Source organism: Cervus elaphus, chromosome 7, assembly GCF_910594005.1.
Source record: "Cervus elaphus chromosome 7, mCerEla1.1, whole genome shotgun sequence".
NCBI classification, from domain to species: Eukaryota; Metazoa; Chordata; class Mammalia; order Artiodactyla; family Cervidae; genus Cervus; species Cervus elaphus.
Window position 1 is genome coordinate 14,727,860 of NC_057821.1, and position 21,465 is coordinate 14,749,324.

Here is a 21,465-nt window from a genome sequence, read left to right on the forward strand (position 1 = left end):
AGCAGAGTGTCTGGTTTCCTTACCTCCTTCAAGTTTCTGTTAAAATGTTCACCTTCCCCGAAGCCCCTGTGAAAAACTGCAGCCATGCCTCCAGTTTGCTGCCCCTCATCCCGGCAATCCTTATTCCCCTTCCCTTAACGTATTTTCCTCCATGGTACTCAAGCTTTCTGACACACACACACTGCCCATTTATCTTCTCCCACTAAAATGCAAGCACCTGAGAGCAGAAATTTGGTGCATCCTTGCTGTATTCCCACCATGAAAGCAGCACGTAGTGGATGGGTAATACAGATTCACTGACTGCACGAATTTTCTTGGGTGAAAACAGCCTTTAAAATGCTTAAATATTTTATCTCTGAACATACATGATTTCCTAATTTCTTTATTTAAAATACTAAAGCCAATATTTTTTTGTTTCTATCATCCTATAAGTGACACAAATTGAAAGCTATTCCCTATTCTCTGACTTGTGAGGATAACATAATGGAAATTGGAAAGCTCAATGGATGTTGGGAAGCTCATGAAGAAAAAAAAAATCCTTTAATTTTAGTTTTCCAAATTTAATCTTATTTCATGTATATGGATCATACTATACACTCTCTATTTGTAACTGAATTTAATTCATTCAGCAATGTAATCAGATATCTTCCTATGAAAATAAATCTTACTTTATTACATCAAATAAAATAAAGATTTTTAATTCAGATGTTTAGGAAGAATGATCAAGAGATTTAAAAATAAGCAAACAGCACTTTTTCAATAAGCATATGTGAAAATACACTGTTTATATCTGCATAACATACAGAATACTTTGGAAATGGCCAAAAGATAGGGACATGGCCAATTGTTTCTTAGCAATCAAACAGAATCAAGCTGAATACAATGTTTTAGGAAATTGTGGCTTTGTGGAGACAGGCCTAGCCCAGCTGTCATTAAGTCATCGCTAGTAAGGTATGTTGCATGCTTATACCAACGGGAGAATGCCCCCTTCAGAAAAGTAAGTCGTGTATTATGAGGCTACTCCTTAAAGGACAGAATATAAGGCAATGAGGAGCCACAAAGACAAGGTTAGACCTACCTCACCATGCAACCATGGGCTAGTCATTCTGCTGTCCTTACTGTAAAAGGTGACACAAGACACAGATGTGGAGGTGGCGGGAGAGATAACCATGATAGACATAAGGGGGGAGTTGTGAAGACCAAAGAGAATCTTTATCAGACAAAGTCATCATCATCATCATCATCATCATCATGAGGAGGGAGGAGAAACAAGAAGTAGAGAGAGAGAAACACAAAAAAGTATCTGAGGTGGTTCTATCCATGGGCAAGGGCAGGAATGGTCTCAAATTAAGGCCCATGCAGAACAGCCTAGAGAGGAACACAAGAGGGCAATTAGGACACCTTCAGCAGGACCATACATAGTCACTCAGTCGTGTCCAACTGTTTGTGATGCTATGGAGTGTAGCCCGCCAGGCTCCTCTGTCCAAGGAATTTTCCAGGCAAGAATACTGGAGTGGGTAGCTATTCCCTTCTCATTTGGCCCAGAGATTAAATATGGGTTTAACTTGGGCTCAAACTTCTCCAGAAATTAAAAGTGGGGATATTAAAAGAAATTATGCCATCTGAAACTGGAGAATAAAGACAGTATGGAATGGCTGTAATCTCCAAATTTAAGGCCTGCCTACCAGGAGAGTTATTTGGACCAAAGGCACTGATGAAAATCCGGGAGTGGCTGAATGTTGCTTTTCCTCTGAATCTTGCAGTTCAACACTGTGCCAGAGAATAAAATGCAACCCATAAGTATGAGTATATATGTAATTTAAAATTTTTACTAGCCACATTTTTTTAACTGAAATGAAACAGGTGAAATTAAATTTAATAATATATTTTAGCACAATATATTCAACATTTTATCACTTTACTGTGTAATTAATATGAAAAGAATTATTGAGCTATTTTATATTCTTTTTTCAGAGTACTCTTTCAAAAACCCTTGATATATCTCATACTCACAGCACATCTCAATTCAGACTAGCTCCATTTCAAGTACTTAGGAGCTACACGTGGCTAGTGGCTGGTACCATAGACAGTACAGGCACAGAGTGTACATATGCACATGTGAGGTCACTATACCTTTTATGTTATTAAGAAAGCTCACCTATTCAGCATACAGATTGTTCCTTAAGTTGTCATCTTTAATAAATTTTAGTCATGCATTAAATGTCCTAAAAGTGGGCCAAAAAGGAAAAGATAACACTTGATAAACAGATGTAATTTTTTTTTAAAAAAAGGGTAGGATCTTAGGATAGCCTGTTGGATACAGAAATATACCCCCTTTATAATGCTTGGCACAGTAGTGAAAAGACAACTTGAATTCTATTTACTAGATAAGATAGAGAACTGTACTACATTCTCCCCAAGAAATGATACCAATGATTTCACAGTGGATATTAAAGCAGTACAAGAGTCACTTCAATAGTAAAACAGAACTGAAGATGAAAAAAGGAAAGCTTACTTAAATCTGTAGCTTTCTCGCTTATTATTCACAAATCCATCTGCCAAATCACGAGGTAATATGATTTCCAAGCTAGGTGTTAATTTTTCATCTTCATCTATGGAATAAATCTGCAAATATGAAGACAATAAATGAATATAAAATGATAAAATTACAACTTGAACAATAACCATGTTATTATGACATGTTTTGTAATAGTATTTTAACAACTGTACTTTTCAGATAAAAAGTCATAACACAACTTGGATAATTTTCCTGTTTAAACTCTGAGCACACTCAAACAAATATATGGAACTGAACAAAAAATAAAACCTAAATCAATGCCTGATCAAAGCTCAGATCCTCTTTGAATGATCTAATACTCAAATTTGAGTCTTTGAGTGTCTGTCTCCATTGTTGAGAAAGTAATAGCCCTGACAACAACATATTCTCTAAGTATTGCTTTGGAATTATGTGCCAGAAATTAACATTTTACTGCAACCAATAAGCATTTCTCAGCATTTACAAAATGCTAGACACAGAGATGAAAGGCCTGGGTCTGAGCCTTCTCAGAGAGCTCACAAGAATGCCCTAATTCAAGTTATGTTCAAAGAAGTCCGAGTTTCCATGAGACATATTTAAGCATTTGATAAAAGACATGTGGTTTCAAAAGACACATGTAATTCACGTCTTTGATGTCATTTTCTAGGTTCTCCTCCCAGTTCAGCCACTAATTAGAAAATGACCTGAGAGAAATCACTTAACCTCTTTAAGCAGATAGGGAAATGAAGGGTCTTAACCAACCCCCTTTACAACTGTAATATTCTGATTCTCTTCTTGGTTATCTACCCCTTTACTTATTGTCCAGGAAAAGCAAGAGTCCAGCCTATAAACAGATCATAGGGAATAAACAGAAGTCTACAATTTGATGTCCAAAGACCTGCGTCTAACACTGATCTCAATTTACCAGCTGTGTGACCAGTCACCACTTTTAGCATCTCAGTACATACATAAGATGAAGAAAACAGAATCACCTCCATTACAAGATTGCTGTGGGGATCAAATGATGTCATGGAAATGGAAGCATTTTGTAATGCACCATAAAAAATGTTAGTCATTAGGTTTAGAGGTTTTTAAAAAAGACTTCTTGTCTTTCACCAAGAAATAAAATTCTTTCTAACAAGCAATACTTCCTGTTTAAGACCCATTTAGATGCTTGATTATGGGGGGAAAGTCATATTCTGAAATAAGTAAAAAGCCTACCTAAATCTTCAGAAAGTCTGAATAATTTTCCTAAGCAGATTTTTATTGAGCTCTCTCATTTAAAATGTGAGGAATTCATGTAAGAAAAGTCATGCTGTAAAATAAAATTATTCATAGAAAGTTATGGCATCAGGTCCAAGGTTTTCTGGTTAGATTTTCTCAAGAGACATTTAAAAATTATATTCTATAGGGCACTACATTGTTTTCTTAAAAAGGTTAACGGTTAGACAGGTGAGTGAAAGGGTGAGTAAGACAAAAAAGCATACAGGAGTGAGGGATGCCATACATTTTTTAAAAACCTGTAACAGTACTCAGAAGACAAAAAGGGCCAATAACTATTAACAGAGTAGGAACAGTGACTTTCCACTCCTCTCATAAAGCCATTCTTTGAGGCATTAAGAAAAGTCCACAACAAGAAAACTTGTTTAGTCTAATAGACTGGCTTTCTACTGTTAGTCATAAAAATATTTGAGATGGAGCTGTTCTTTAATAGGAGACAATTAAACCAAATGCAAGGATGAATATGAAGATATTTCAAAATATACAAAGCACTATGCAAATGAAAAGCACTGCTACTGTTAAAATTATCACAGAGGGTCATCTTATGTATCTTTTAATATATTAATCTATAAATTATCATCATTTGATTTATAGGGTCTCAGGGAGTATGATTAATGAAGTAACAGAGCCACAAAATGAAGAAGAAAAAAAAAATACCTTTGAGTCACTCTTAGTTTAATGCTACAAGGGGTATATCTAATCAGTGAAACAACCACACAATCTTTGGTAGCAAAAGTACAGGGTGCTAACAGTGGGATTTCTAAGGAAGGGTAGGGATACACTAATTCAAAACTCGTTCATCTGTGTTCCGTGATTTTTCTGTACATGGCATAATGTTGCAACTCAGTAAGAATCTGGCATTATTAAAGCACAATATGATACCTAAAAATATTTCATGGAATAGCAAACAAGACACTCCACAGAATCTCACGGAAGAAATGCAAAAGAAGGCACATTTAAAAAATACAAAGACTGCACTTTAAGGAAAGAAGTTCAAGTCAAATCCAACGTTCTCTATCAACTCCCCCCCTCAGTCCCACCTCTATCCATCCTGTCACATGATCACATCCAAGCACCTGTTTCTGACTGCTGAGTCAATATAGACAGGTTCAGTATTTTTAGCTAAGAATCTGGGGGTGGGAATGGGGGAAAATGTGGGTGTGGGGGTAATCTTTATATGTGATGTACTTAAAAAAAAAACCTTGTAAGAGAATGTAAGAGGAGAAAAAATGGGAAGATACTCAATGGTTGCTTTCCATAGTCTATATTCCTTAAATTTTTTAAATGCCACACTTAGAGTGTTTTCATGCATCTTTTCCTAACCGTATTCCACAAATGAAAAGACTGAAGATGAAAACAATGACAAGACACTATATTCTCCTTGTTTTAAATATATAAATTTACATGAGGCAAATCTTAAATTATGAGCTGCTATGATGTTACATGGACTTCCCTTGTGGCTCAGCTAGTAAAGAATCCGCCTGCAAGGAGGGAGACCTGGGTTCGATCCCTGGGTTGGGACGATCCCCTGGAGAAGGGAAAAGCCACCCATTCCAGTATTCTTTCCTGGAGAATTCCATGGACTCTATAGTCCATGGGGTCGCAAAGAGTCAGACACGACGGAGCGACTTTCACTTCACATGATGTTACATGGGCTTCCCAGGTGGCTCAGTAGTAAAGAATCCACCTGCCAATGCAGGAGACAGAGATACTGGTTTGATCCCTGGGTCAGGAAGATCCCCCGGAGAAGGAAATAGTGACACACTCCAGTATTTGTGTCTAGGCAATGCCATGGAGAGAAGAGCCTGGTGGGCTACAGTCCATGGGGTCGCAAAAGAGTCAGACACGACTTAATGACTAGACAACCGCAAATGTTGTTACATATATACATACACTCTTTGTAGATAATGGAGTAGAGATAAAATATTATTAAAAATATACCCATTCCAGAGACTCATGAATATGACTCAGATGGCCGTTGCCTATATCCTTATTTTCTGAGGCAGAAAGGTTTTGTCCCAAAAGCTTTGGAATAAAAAAATCCTTAATTAAAATCAGGGTTCTTCTTTTTGTTGCAATGGTGAATGGTATTGTTTCCTTAATTTCTCTTTCTGTTTTTTCATTGTTAGTATATAGGAATGCAAGGGATTTCTGTGTGTTAATTTTATATCCTGCAACTTTACTATATTCATTGATTAGCTCTAGTAATTTTCTGGTAGAGTCTTTAGGGTTTTCTATATAGAGGATCATGTCATCTGCAAACAGTGAGAGTTTCACTTCTTCTTTTCCTATCTGGATTCCTTTTACTTCTTTTTCTGCTCTGATTGCTGTGGCCAGAACTTCCAACACTATGTTGAATAGTAGTGGTGAGAGTGGGCACCCTTGTCTTGTTCCTGATTTCAGGGGAAATGCCTTCAATTTTTCACCATTGAGGGTGATGCTTGCTGTGGGTTTGTCATATATAGCTTTTATTATGTTGAGGTATGTTCCTTCTATTCCTGCTTTTTGGAGAGTTTTAATCATAAATGAGTGTTGAATTTTGTCAAAGGCTTTCTCTGCATCTATTGAGATAATCATATGGTTTTTATCTTTCAATTTGTTAATGTGGTGTATTACATTGATTGATTTGCGGATATTAAAGAATCCTTGCATTCCTGGGATAAAGCCCACTTGGTCATGGTGTATGATTTTTTTAATATGTTGTTGGATTCTGTTTGCTAGAATTTTGTTAAGGATTTTTGCATCTATGTTCATCAGTGATATTGGCCTGTAGTTTTCTTTTTTTGTGGCATCTTTGTCTGGTTTTGGAATTAGGGTGATGGTGGCCTCATAGAATGAGTTTGGAAGCTTACCTTCATCTGCAATTTTCTGGAAGAGTTTGAGTAAGATAGGTGTTAGCTCTTGGAGTATATCTACCTAAAGAAACAAAAGACCTATACATAGAAAACTATAAAACACTGATGAAAGAAATCAAAGAGGACACAAACAGATGGAGAAACATACCGTGTTCATGGATTGGAAGAATCAATATTGTCAAAATGGCTATTCTACCCAAAGCAGTCTATAGATTCAATGCAATCCCTATCAAGCTACCAACGGTATTTTTCACAGAACTAGACCAAAGAATTTCACAATTTGTATGGAAATACAAAAAACCTCGAATAGCCAAAGTAATCTTGAGAAAGAAGAATGGAACTGGAGGAATCAACCTGCCTGACTTCAGACTCTACTACCAAGCCACAGTCATCAAGACAGTATGGTACTGGCACAAAGACAGAAATATAGATCAATGGAACAGAATAGAAAGCCCAGAGACAAATCCACGAACCTATGGACACCTTATCTTTGACAAAGGAGGCAAGGATATACAATGGAAAAAAGAAAACCTCTTTAACAAGTGGTGCTGGGAAAACTGGTCAACCACTTGTAAAAGAATGAAACTAGAACACTTTCTAACACCATACACAAAAATAAACTCAAAATGGATTAAAGATCTAAATGTAAGACCAGAAACTATAAAACTCCTAGAGGAGAACATAGGCAAAACACTCTCCGACATAAATCACAGCAAGATCCTCTATGACCCACCTCCCAGAATATTGGAAATAAAAGCAAAACTAAACAAATGGGACCTAATGAAACTTAAAAGCTTTTGCACTACAAAGGAAACTATAAGTAAGGTGAAAAGACAGCCCTCAGATTGGGAGAAAATAATAGCAAATGAAGCAACAGACAAAGGATTAATCTCAAAAATATACAAGCAACTCCTGCAGCTCAACTCCAGAAAAATAAATGACCCAATCAGAAAATGGGCCAAAGAACTAAACAGACATTTCTCCAAAGAAGACATACAGATGGCTAACAAACACATGAAAAGGTGCTCAACATCACTCATTATTAGAGAAATGCAAATCAAAACCACAATGAGGTACCATTACACGCCAGTCAGGATGGCTGCTATCCAAAAGTCTACAAGCAATAAATGCTGGAGAGGGTGTGGAGAAAAGGGAACCCTCTTACACTGTTGGTGGGAATGCAAACTAGTACAGCCGCTATGGAAAACAGTGTGGAGATTTCTTAAAAAACTGGAAATAGACCTGCCATATGACCCAGCAATCCCACTTCTGGGCATACACACTGAGGAAACCAGATCTGAAAGAGACACGTGCACCCCAATGTTCATCGCAGCACTGTTTATAATAGCCAGGACATGGAAGCAACCTAGATGCCCATCAGCAGATGAATGGATAAGGAAGCTGTGGTACATATACACCATGGAATATTACTCAGCCATTAAAAAGAATTCATTTGAACCAGTCCTAATGAGATGGATGAAGCTGGAGCCCATTATACAGAGTGAAGTAAGCCAGAAAGATAAAGAACATTACAGCATACTAACACATATATATGGAATTTAGAAAGGTGATAACGATAACCCTATATGCAAAACAGAAAAAAAGACACAGAAATACAGAACAGACTTTTGAACTCTGTGGGAGAATGTGAGGGTGGGATATTTCAAAAGAACAGCATGTATACTATCTATGGTGAAACAGATCACCAGCCCAGGTGGGATGCATGAGACAAGTGCTCCGGCCTGGTGCACTGGGAAGACCCAGAGGAATCGGGTGGAGAGGGAGGTGGGAGGGGGGATCGGGATTGGGAATACATGTAAATCCATGGCTGATTCATATCAATGTATAACAAAACCCGCTGGAAAAAAAAAATAATAAAAAAATAAATAAATAAAATAAAATCAGGGTTCTGCCACTCACCAGGTGGCTGGCTGAGCCAAATTATTTAACCTGTCTGAGACTCAGCTTCCTCATCTATAAAATGAGGAAAACATCAGCCTTGCAGGGTTTTCATGAGACTCAGGGATAATGCAGACAAAGGATCTAAGGGGTAAGAATGAATACGCTCCCTCCCAGGGAAAGAAAACAATGTTTTGAAACATCTGAGGAGCATTCAAAGTATTTCTGCTCAGAGTAGGATCACGCCTTAGCCTCCTTTGTACACGTCTGAGCTTAGCATCCTTGAGGAAACGCCAAGTAAATGCTCAGTTAATGTTTTCAAAATAAAAGGTATGTACATTCTTTGTGTAAGTTGCATACATACCTGTTTACATCTGCAACGAGTGTATGTCAACGTTTATGTTCAGAATGACAATATAGTCAAAAAACCCTAAGGGCCCACTGCGTGAGAACCACCGTGTAGGCTCTGCGTGTCTCTATCTGTATCTATCATCCGTAACATCTTAGACGTGTGTAGACACTATCTCTGGCTTGCACGTTTTGCCCGAGGGTGAAACAGAAGTTTGAAAGCACCTGGGTGGGCAGAGCTGCGTGACTGTTTTCGAGAAAAGTGCAATAACGGCGCACAGCTGAGGCTAGCCTATGATCACGCATACACGCAGATGTACATGTGCGTGCACGGGTCTGCAGCTGCGTGAACACGTGTTCCCGGAGTACACAGGTGGTTCCGTGCAGGTTAATCGGGGCCCGCAGGTCTGCGTCGGATGGAAACGGGCTGAGTGCCTGTCTGTCCGCGCCCCCTGACAGCAAAGTGTTGGCGTCTGTGGGCTGCTCCACTGCTAGAACCGAGTGTGCTGGACGCCTGGCCGCATCCCGCGCCGGGCGCCGAAGCCCTCACCCGGGCCGGGGACCCTCGCGTGCCGCCCCTCCCCCGGCCTGAGAGGCCCCGCCGCGCCGGCGCCCGTGCTGCTCCGACCCGTACCCCTTGCTGCTGCTTCCGGACAGTGGGCTTCACCCTGGCGAAGATTTGGATCGTCTGCTTCACCATCTCCTTCTCGGCTCTTGCACTGACCCTTGACCTCTCTCACGCACTGGCTCCCGAAACTTCTGACTCCTTCTGCCTCAGGCAAGCCGTAGCCTTGGCAACAGTAACTAGGGACACTACCCATGGAGCACCGCGCCAACCAGGACCGCCTCCTCTCCCCAATTGGTTGCTGACGGGGAAGGCCCGGAGGGAAGGATTAGGACGGGGGCGGGGCCGGGGGCGGGGCCGGGCGCGGGGCCGAGGGCTGGGCGGGGCCACGCGGAGAGAGAGCTGCGCGTGCGCGTGGTCACGTCTGGCACCTGGCTTAGAGCCAAAGCTGAACTGGAGAGTGGTTAATGGGGTGACAACCGTTATGCCTTGCCCGTTCTCTAATCCATTCTTTCTCTCTGCCAACACCTCTTTTTAGCACTGAAGTTCTGTTTTTTATTATTAATTTATTGAAAAGATGGCACTTGATTTGTGACAGCAATGTACTGCCTGGGGATTCTGAGCTAAGCAAAAACTTCCGGTGTCCACTTGGAGATTAGAGTCTGATGAAGGAGACAGAATTTTAATGGGAAATCACAAGTTAAGACGGGGTAAAGCCGAGTCCTGTGGAAGGGCACCTTATCTAGTTCTATTTTGGAAGAGGCCAAAACTGGAGGAAGGGGGACTATTTCCCACGCCATAATCCTGTCATGAAAGGATGGGCTCTGGTGTGCACTGTTGGTGGGAATGTGAGTTGGTACAGTCACTATGGAAAACAGTGTACATGGGCCTTAAAAAATTAAAAATAGAACTACCATGTGATTCAGCAATTCCACTCCTGGGTATATATACAAAAGAATTGAAATCAGAGAGATAGTTGCACTCCCAAATGCACCAGAAATATTAACCAAGATATGGAACCAACCTAAATGCCCACTAATGGATGAATGGAAAAAGAAAATGTGATATATATATATGAATATTATTGTATATATTATGTTTTATATCTATAATGGGGGTGTATATGTATATATGAATATTATTCTGCCAAAAATATAAGGACATCCTGCCATTTTAACAACATGGATGGAACTGGAGGGTATTATGCTTGGTGAAATATGTTGGAAAAGACAAATACTGTATGGTCTCACTTACATGTGGAATCTAGAAAAGTTGAACTCATAGAAACGGAGAGTAGAATGGTGGTTTCCAGAGGCCAGGAAGTGGGGGAAATAGGGAAATACTGGCCAAAGGGTAAAAAGCTCCAGTTATAAGTTCTGGGGACTTAGTACAGCATGGAAACTTTGGCTATATAGTTGCTAAGAGAGTAAATCTTAAATGTTCTTACCAGGAAAAAAAGGAATTATGTGAGGTGATAGAGTTGCTGAGTGGCTTTATTGTGATAATCATTTCACAATATATGCATGATCAATTTATCACATCATATACTTTAAGCTTATATGTCAATTGTATCTCAGTAAATCTGGAAAAGAATAAGAAAATAATAAAAAGAAAAGATGGAGTCTTCAAAAGATACTGTTAACCCATGAAAAGTTGTTCCACATGTATCCACCAAGGTGATACATGTTAAAAAACCACAATAAGATATTTCTACATGGTTTTCAGAATGGCTAAAATTAAAAATAGCCACAAAACAAGATGCTGACAAAGATATAGAGAAACTGAATCACTTGGGAGTGTATTACTGGTAGGAATGTAAAGTGTAAAACATATTGTGGATAATTGTACAACCACTCTAGAAAACCATTGAGTAGTTTTGTACAAAACTAAAGATGTAGCTATTATAAAATTCAGTATTAATCCCAGAGAAATGAACACATGTTCACACAAAAATCTATACATGAGCATATGTATGGCTAAGTCCCTTTGCTGTCCAAATGAAACTATTACAGTATTGTTAATTGGCTATACTCCAATATAAAATTAAATGTTAAAAAAATGCAGGAGACCCAGGTTGGATTATTGGGTGGGGAAGATCCCCTGGAGAAGGGAATGCAATCCACTCCAGTATTCTTGCCTGGAGAATCCCATGGATAGAGAAGCCTGGCAGGCTACAGTCCATGAGATCTCAAAGAGTCAGACACGAATGAATGACTGACACTTTCACTTTCTTTCATTAAAAAAAACAAAAACAAACAGAAAGTGTTCATAGCAGCTTGAACATGAGTCTTCATAGCACCTTCATTCATAGTAGCTCCAAGTTGGATGGAACCCCTATGTCCTTCAACTACTGAATGGCCAGACAAACTGTGGAATACTAGTCAGCGATTAAAATGAAGAAATTACTGACACATATAACTACGTGGATGAATTTCCAGGGAATTATGCTGAGGGAAAGGAATCAGACTCAGAAGTCAAATACTGTATGATTCCATTTATATAACATTCTTGAAATGACAAAATTATAGAGATGGAGATCAGATTAGTGGTTGCCAGGGGTCAGAGAGGCAGAGTAGGGGGAGGTGGCTGTGGCTATAAAAGGATCTTTGTGATGGATTGTTCTTTATCCTGACTGTGGTGGTCACAGAAATCTACATATGTGATAGCACCACACAGGAGGAGACACACACACACATGCTACATATAAACAGCTGAAAGTTTAGTAACATTGGATGAGATGGAGGGATTTTATCAACATTCATTCCTCAGTTATAATATTGTACTATAGTTATGCAAGGTGTTACCAGTGGGAGAAACTGGGGGAAGAGGATGCCAGATCTTTCTGCATTATTTCTTACAATTGCATGTGAATCTACAATTATCTCAAAATAAAAAGGTTTAAAAAGAAACTCTTAGAGAATGAAAAGGCAAACCACAAACTGGGAGAACAGTCTTGCAAAACACATACCTGATAAAGGCCTTGCATCCAGAATACTTTGAAATTCTTCAAACCTAATAATAAATAGGAAAACAAACTACCCCATTTATTTTTATAAAGAAGGGTGTCAAAGATTTAAACAGACACTTTCCACTATAAGGGTGGCAGATACATGAAAAGATATTCAACATAATTATAATGAAATAAAAATTAAAAACACAATCATTATACACCATTACACAACCTTTTAGAATGACTAAAAAGAAAATAAGTTGGCACTAACAAGAACTGGCATGGATGCAGAGCAGCTGGAACTTTCAAACATAGCAGGAGAGGATGCAAGATGGACCAGTCACTTTGCAAAACAGCTTTTGAGTTTCTTAAATATAACATTATATATATACTTACCATGTAACCCAGCAATCCTACAACTCAGCATTTACCTAAGTGAATTGAAAACTGATGTTCACACAGAAAGGTAAACAGGAATGATTATCATGGTTTTATTCACAATTGCCAAAAGGTGGAAACAAGGCAAATGTTCTTCAGCTGCTGAATGGATAAACAAACTGGTACGTCCACACAATAAAAAGGAATGGACTGCTGATGACTGTAACAACATAGTTGAACCTCAAATTTATAATGCTGAGTGAAAGATGCCAGACTCAAAGTTACACACTTTAAAATTCCATTTTTATGACACTCTGGAAAAAGCAAGACTTTAGGGATAGAATCACTGACCAAGTTAGTGGTTGCTAAGGGCTTGGGGGTAGGGAAAGAGAGTGACTACAGATGAGCATGGCGGTTTTTGGAGGGTGATGGAATCGTTTCACATCTTGATTTTAGTTTTGATTACATGTACAGTAACATCTTAAGTCATCATAATCGGATGTGCGAGTTGGACCATAAAGAAGGCTGAGCACCAAAGAATTGATGCTTTTGAATTGTGGTGCTGGAGAAGACTCTTAAGAGTCCCTTGGACTGCAAGGAGATCAAACCAATCAATCCTAAAGGAAATCAACGCTGAATATTCACTGGCAGGGCTGATGTTGAAGCTGAATCTCCAATGCTTTGGCTACCTGATGTAAAGAACCAACTCACTGGAAGAAACCCTAATGTTGGGAAAGATTGAAGGCAAAAGGAGAAGGAGGGGGAGGCTGAAGATGAGATGGTTAAATAGTATCACTGACTCAGTGGGCATGAATTTGAGCAAACTCTGGGAGATAGTGAAGGAGAGGGAAGCCTGGTGTGCTGAAGTCTGTGGTGTCACAAAGGGTCAGACATAACTTAGTGACTGAACAACATTACTGTGTACATTTGTCAAAAGTCATAAAACTATATACTTAAAAGGGTAAATTATACTGTATGTAAACTAGTATAAAAAAATTTAAAAAATGAAAAATAGAGAATGGGGAATGAACAGGTGGGGCAGTAGCAAGGCTGGAGAACAGGAGAGAACCAACTATGAAACGATTTTAAGAGTTTTTTTCACCTGGTGCTAAGTGGAAAGGAAGAAATGACTCAAGATTGGGCTGTTACATTGTTTTTATATGTTGGTTCTTGTGAATCATGCTGCTGGGTACATGTGGATGCAGATGTCTCTTCAAGATACTGGTCTCATTTCCTTCAGGTTTATTCCCAGAAGTGGAACAACCTTTGTCCACCCAGAAATAAATGGTCAAAGGTGTTGTGGCATGTGTATATACAATGGAGTATTATTCAGCCATAAAAAGATAGAAGTCATGATTTGTAATAACATAGATGAAGGTAAGTGAAATAAGCCACACAGAGGACAAACACTGTATAGTATCATTTATATATGGATTTTTTTTTAAGTCAAACTTATAGAAACACAGAGTAGAATGGTGGTTACCCAGGACTGGGATGGGGTGGGGGATGGGGAGATGCTGGTGAAAGTTTCAGTTATAAGATAAGTAAGTTCTGAGGACCTGATGGTACAGCATGGTGACTGTAGCTAATAATACTCTATTGCATACTTGGAATTTTTCTAAGAGGATAGATCTTAAGTGATCTCACCGCAAAAAAATTTAAAAGTAGCTATGTGAAGTGATGAATGTGTTAACTTGATTGTGGTAAATATTCCACGATGTATACCAATATTAAATCATCACATTGTGCACTTTAAATATATACAATTTTATTTTTTGATTATACTGTAATAAAGCTTGGGGGGGTTGGAAAGATTGGGCAGTTGGACAGGTAACTCACCTGGACAGGTAACATAGATTAGAGCAGGAAAGAGGAGCATAACGAGTCAAGGACATGCTTAATTTCAAGTACCTGTGGGACCTCCGTCCGTAACTGGATAAATTTTAGGAGGAAGCTGTGGCTGAAAATACGGACTGGGGAGTCCTCCCAGGGTTGTTTTTTTTTCCCCCAGAAAGTGATCGAGTTATTCACAAGGAAGAAGGCTGCAAACATTACAGTTATGGTTGGTGGTGTAAGCGAGACTGCACAGCAGACTGGAGGAGCAGCTGAAGTGATGCTCTGAGGCAGAAAGGCAGATGCTGTCACATGTAAACCAGGAGGAGAGTGGAAGTGTCCAATGGTGTTGGATACTAAAGAGGATGCCCTGAAAAATGTCCTTGCAGTTTAGCAATTAGAAGGTCACTGGTAACCTCGACAGCAGCTTCAATAGAGTGATGGGGTCAGAAGTCAGATTACAGGAGGCTGGGAAGTAAAGGGGAGGCTAGGAAGTGGAGGCTGCTGAGAGGCTACCTTTCCAGAAACCGGCAAAGGGTTGCAAAGAAGCAAAACACAGGGTGAAAGCTGGAGGAACATGGTAGGAAGGAAGGGTCTTTTGTTTGTATATGAGGGGGTGAAACCAATACAGAAGGAGAGGTTGAAGGTATAGGACAGAGAGAAGATAATATGTATTTGCCCCAGGTGAATAATGGGCATTATACCAAGATGGTGTGATGCAAGAGGCCAGGAAACCAAAAGCATTCAAAAAAGCTCATTTTAAGTGTTGAATCATGGAATTTAGGTTGGTTAGAGAGGTAAGAGACCTTTGACATGGAGGAATGTTGTGAGTTTCAGAGAGATCCCTATGGGTGCCGCATACAGAAAATGGGCACGTCTTGTCTTGAGCACCCGGCCACATGATCAAATGCATTGATGGGGAGGAAGTATATGTTCAGGTCCTGCTTCTCTCATACCTAAGGGTGTGACACAGGGTGGATTACTTATGTTATTAAGTTTCATTTACCTCATCCAATACATGAGGATGGATTGGATAATAAATAGCTATGTCACTGAGTTGGAAAGATCACATGTGGCCATGAATGTAAAATTGTTATTCTAGGGTGCATGCTCAATACCCAAAAGATTCTGACTTCTGAATTCTTTTTTTTTTTTAGTTTTTATTTATACATTTATTTTTGGCTGTGCTGTGTCTTTGTTGCTTTGTGCAAATGTTCTCTAGTTGCGGCAATCATAACTCTCTAGTTACGGTGCCCAGGCTTCTCATTGTGGTGGCTTCCCTTGTTGTGGAGCATGAGCTCTAGATGCCTGGGCTTCAGTCATTGTGGTGTGTGGGCTTAGCTGCCCTGAGGCATGTGGGATCTTCCTGGACCAGGGATCGAACCCACGTCCCCTTGCATTGTCAGGCAGATTCTTAAACAATGGACCACCATTAAGTTCCTGGTCTGTATTCTTTTGATTGTAAACATCTCCTCAAGAGTTGAAACTTCAACATATATATGTATAGGAGATACACCAGGGATTACAAACTTGCATCTGCTGGGCCCAGACTGATAGAGTAAGCATGTCAGACAGATAGATATATGACAATAGACTGCAGTCATGTGATCTGGAGACTAAGTGCCCACAACTAAAAACATTCACATTTAAAATGGTTAAAGCACAAGGCTTCCTAAATAAAGCACAACTATAAGTCCCCAGCTTGCAACCTCTGGTTTCTTTTCCTGGTATAATCGTCATCGGTAACTGGCAGGCCCAGAACCTCTGACAGGTTTACTTAAATCTCAAACAGATGGTTCTAATGAGTATTAAATTGGAGATTAAATCCCCAAGTTACAATGTCTTTCCCGCAAGTAGAATGATACTTGGTATTATTATTTGCACCTTATCCACTTGCTTAAATGTGGGAATTAAGATCCCTTCAAATTGTTCAAAAGATTCTTGAGTTCTGCAGTTGTCAAAATAACATATAATTGCATAGGCAAATTAGCCAAGGTTTAGAAGCCTCAAATCTGAAAGAAATTAAGGCTGTGCCTGAAATGAATTAGTCTGTAAGCAAGTTAGTTGGGTTTTGTGTGTTTGATTGTATGCTTTTTAAGAAAAATTGTAACTGTGACCTAGTACTAATTTTCAACCAGCTCTTTAGCTGTTGATACTGCAACTATAAAATGCATTAATCTTCTTTGTAGGTCTGAAGAGGGACTGGTTAAAATTTTAGGGTTGGTAATTTTGATATTATTGAATACATACATAAAATTACCTAGCTGAAGTAAACTTCCCCTTCTGTTTTATTCAGTGACTTTGGGGGATTTATGATGGTTTGTTCAAAAATCTTTCACTGACATAGCAGTCCTCTTTTGTGTCAGATGAGCAAGCATGTTCAGACAGAGGTGGTAGGGTCCCCGCAAATGGGACAGAAAGTATTTGACTGAGATCTTCTCCCATTAACTCACTCCAAGGGGCAAGACAAGGAACCAGAATTTTGCTGCTTACTAGTTGTTGTTGTTTAGTTGTAAGTTGTGATTGACTCTCTGCAACACTAAGGACTGTAGCCTGCCAGGCTCCTCTGTCCATGAGGTTTCCCAGGCAAGAGTAATGAAATGGGTTGCTTATTGGTAAATAGCATTATTAATAGAATAAAAAGTCAGCCAATGTAAACTCTCTCTCTACTCTCTTGAAAGCTGCTGTTATCCATAATAAGAACTTAAGAATGTGTTTGAAGATGATGGAGAGGATATTGGGCATGATTCCTTCATGACTCCTGAGTGTCCCTCACTGAGGATTCCATGGAAAGGAATTGAAAGCTGAAGAAGAAAGCATATTTTTGGTAGTGGATGCTTTTCTTCCTTAGAAATCCCTTTTTCAGTTGAGCTCTTGTTCATCAGTCTTACGAATGGTCAGTATGGTCATTATCAGAGAGATCCGCTTATACCTGGGAGAATAAAAAAGCTGTTTATTCACTTGTTTCTGAATCAAGTGGAGAACACATAGAACATTTTCTGGTACTCATTAAGTGCAGAATAATAACAACATGCCATTAAATTGCAGAGTAAGTGTACCACAAAATCTGTAATATATAATTTCAGCAAGGAATTTTCTTTTGAGAATATGTTCAGCTAATTTAAAGCATAACTTCATTAACATAACCGTGTCTGCATACAGAGCAGAATGGAACTCATAAACTTTACCAGCACTTGGGTTTATAAGATCGCAGTGGGAATCACCAGGATTGGTAAACTTGCAAGGCTTCCCTTTCCCTATCAGACAGTGGATGCAGATTTGCAACGTTATACTGGGACCTCTCTCGGGTTCATCTCCCTCTGGCTCAGAGGCAGAGGCCCCTTTCCTCTTGCTTTGTCTGATCCTCTTCCTGCAGCTCTCCTGGGGCTCTCCCTGAGCAGCAACATCAAAGTCACTTATGGCTGGAAGCTGGTGGCCAGCCATATGGAATTACAGCCCAGGCTCTCGCAGGATTACAGAGTGTAGCATATGAAGCAAATGACAGTACCATGGCCCAGAGGCAAGGCTGGTGGAGCCTCCAGTTTTGAATGGAAAATATGACTGCTTGTGTATTTATATACAGGCTCCTCATAAACAACCTGAATGTTTCACCAGCGTCCCAATGAAGCAAGGGATGGGCTGAGTTAAAAATAGCTCCAGAATGCCTCTCTTCTAAGTAAATTACCCACCCTGTCCTATCTCCTCCGGGTGTTTACTGTAATATGTTTCCCTGCATATTTCAGAATTCAGGAAATGCTTACCAACACATAGCATAACTTTTAAGAAAAGAAAATGGCTCTCATAGCAGAGTTTCTTCATCGAGTGCTTTATTTATTTATTTGACTGCGTTGGGTCTTAGTTGCAGGACATGAGATCTCTCATTGCAGCACACAGACGCTCTAGTTGTGGAGCAAGGGTTCAGTATTTGTGATGTGCTGGCTTAGTTGCCCCAGGGCATGTTGGAGCTTAGTTCCCCAACCAGGAATCGAACCCACGTATCCTGCATTGCAAGGAGGATTCTTAACCACTGAACCCCCAGGGAAGTCCCTCATGTGTTATTATTGCCACTAAGTCCAACAATCCAACTTACCCATCCTGGATCTAGCTGTTTAGCCATTGCATGTACCCGAATATCTACTTCCTCATCTCCTATTTGTTTCTCAACCCCTGCAGCATGGCTTTCATCCCCCAACACGCCACAGAACCTGTTTAAGCTTTGCAGTTCCAGAGTGATACCTTTTTGTGTGTACATCCTGGAAGTACAACGTGGTAGACCAGTTGTCCAGGTTTGACCTCAGAGCTGCTCCCTGCTGCTTTCTGCCTCTGAGATAGCCAGTTTCCAAGTCTCAGTGATCCTGCCTCCTAAACCACTTTTGTCTCCTTCTGGTCAACTCCATGTGTGCTTAATGTGACTATCCATTCTTTGTGACAGTGAGCAGAGGTCTCCTAGCTGCTCTTCTTGCCTATAATCTTGTTCCCCCTTTATTTCATAGTCTACACCTGCTACTGGATTATCTTTATGAGGTGCAAATCAGTTCATGTCACTCCTTGTTTGAAAGCCACCAATCCTTCTCTGTTATGAATAAAACCGAGTCCAAAGAGCCTTCTTAACCTGATCCCAAACTGTCTTTACATCAACTTCGCATCCCTTATCATGTTCCGCACCCCTCCTCCCCTGTCCTACTCCTATCACGGATTTTCTGCAGTTCCCAAGCCTGCTATGATTTTGCATGCCTCTGCGCCCTTGTCTGTGTCATCCCTACTGTTTCCACAATGCTCCTTGAGAATATTCAACCCACCTTTCAAAGACCCAGCTCAAATGCCACCTGCTCTATAAAGGCCATCACCCTCATCTCCCTTCGGCAAAGTTAGTGACCTTTTTCTGAGCAGCTACGTCTTATGTGTCCCTTTGTAATAGCATTTATTGTCCTGTCAATATTGCCTGTACAAATCTATCCTCCATTCATGCCAGGGATTATTTAAAACTTCAACTGTTTCCTGCTTCTGCCTCTGTATTCCCAGTGACTAATAAGGTTTTACACACATACCAGAGGTTTCTACATGCCTCATGAATGAATGAGCGCATGCATAACTCATTGCAAGGAATCAATAAAATAAAACCCCTACAATTGAAATTTTTTATCTGAGGTTCATATTTCCAAGGCAAAAATCCTCCTCCTTCTCCTCTCTCAGCCCGGGGAACAAAGGTAGCCTGCAGACTGGGTAGAGACTGAACAGGAGGAAGAGAAGCAAATACAGCATCACCGTTTCCATTTCTGAACCCTCTTTCTTCAGGCACAAAAAGATGGTTACCAATTTCCCAGGGCGATAAAGAGAGTGCTTTTACTTCGGTGTCATTGGAAGAGAACAGAAACAGAGCGATAAGTCATAGAAGCAAAGGAGCCCCATTGTTAAGTCAGTGAGTTTCATCCAGGATGTCTGGGAAGCATTTAATGAATCTTGGAATAAACTTGTTTTTCATTTTAAAAAGAATGCGCTATTTACAAACGACCAATTAAATGTTTATTCACCTTCTTTTGTTTCACTTTGAAAAGGGTTTGTTTGACAGTTTGACAAAGGCAGTCTCTGGCAGTTCAGTAAAGGGCTCTCCCAGGAGCTTTAGTCCCCAGAAAAAAAGGAATGTTTCCTAAAGTACACAGCCTCTTGCCGCTTTCTCCTGCCTCTTTTCCCAGCCCTTGCTCAGTATTCAGGCCCAGGTGAAACCTCACTTTCTCTGAGCAACCTCTCCTTGTTACTGAATCCAAGCTCACTCTGCTCTTCGTGTGACTGGCCGATGGCTGGGAGATGAGGTGTTGAGGCGAGGAATAGCGACTCCTTGCAGAAAGCCAGATATCCAAAAAGATGGCGGGCTTGAGCCATCTTATCAGGGTCAGGATGCCATTTTCTCTTACAGAACCAAGAAGGGGAGGAGGTGAGTAAGTGAAGTAAAAACGCCATTAGTCTTGCCAACTATCTCCTGGCTTGGCCAACATCAAGAGGGGATGTGTTAATTTCTTCTTTTCTGTAGCCATTCGCAGGTGGGCAGGGTCAGAATGTCTCTCTGTGAACCGAACAAAGGCACCTTAGTTTAACATTCAAGCAGAGGGGCAAGGTTCCAAGATACAGGCCATTATGTACACTTTTAGCTACAGACAGCATCCTTTTAGTGATTATAATAACAAAAGCAACAAAAAGCAAAGGTTGAAGTAAAAGGAACGGATCCAAGATGGAGTCGAGCATGGCTCTTCCCTGTTACACACGGATCCTCTCAGACTCCATACCGCACTCCAGCTCTGCGAGCCCTTAGCTCCCCAAACACCCTATTGCACCCTTACTCCACACTATCATTATTGCTTATAACACTACGTACTCACTGTGGTTGAGACTCGACTATTTTTTTTGTGGGCATCAGTAGTCCGTTCTCTTGATTTTGCTGAGTATTGTCTGTGAGTTAGATGTGCTGCAATGTGTTTATTGCATTCCTATCATCCAGGGTCCTATCATCCAGGGTAGGACATAAGTCTTCATTTCTCAAAATTAATGCCTAGTGGTGCGATTGTTGGGTCATGTGGTTAGCATATGATTACATTTATAATAACCCCTAAACACTGTTTTCCAAAGTGACTCTACCATTTTGTCCTCTAAGTGGCAATATTTAAGAATTCTTTTTTCTATCCTCATCAACACTTGGTATTCACATTCTTAAAACACTTTCTAGACATTTAATAAGTACTGGTATCTCACATGGTTATAATGTTCATTCTCCTAGTGGTAAATGACAGTGAGCCTCTCTTTATGGACTTAAATATTTGTCATCTAC

At 40.0% G+C, this 21,465-nt stretch overlaps 1 protein-coding gene across 1 annotated transcript in view; it reads right to left on the minus strand.

Annotated features, from left to right (window-relative positions):
* KIF6 (kinesin family member 6) overlaps nt 1-9,696 on the minus strand; it is a 393,563-nt gene extending 383,867 nt beyond the window's left edge. The window contains exons 1-2 of the mRNA XM_043907375.1: nt 9,554-9,696; nt 2,516-2,625 (exon numbers count right to left, since the gene is read on the minus strand). Of these exons, the coding sequence (XP_043763310.1) occupies nt 2,516-2,625; nt 9,554-9,619 (176 nt within the window). The 5' untranslated portion in view covers nt 9,620-9,696. The remainder of the gene's footprint in view (nt 1-2,515; nt 2,626-9,553) is intronic.
* Between the last annotated feature and the right edge of the window lie 11,769 nt (nt 9,697-21,465).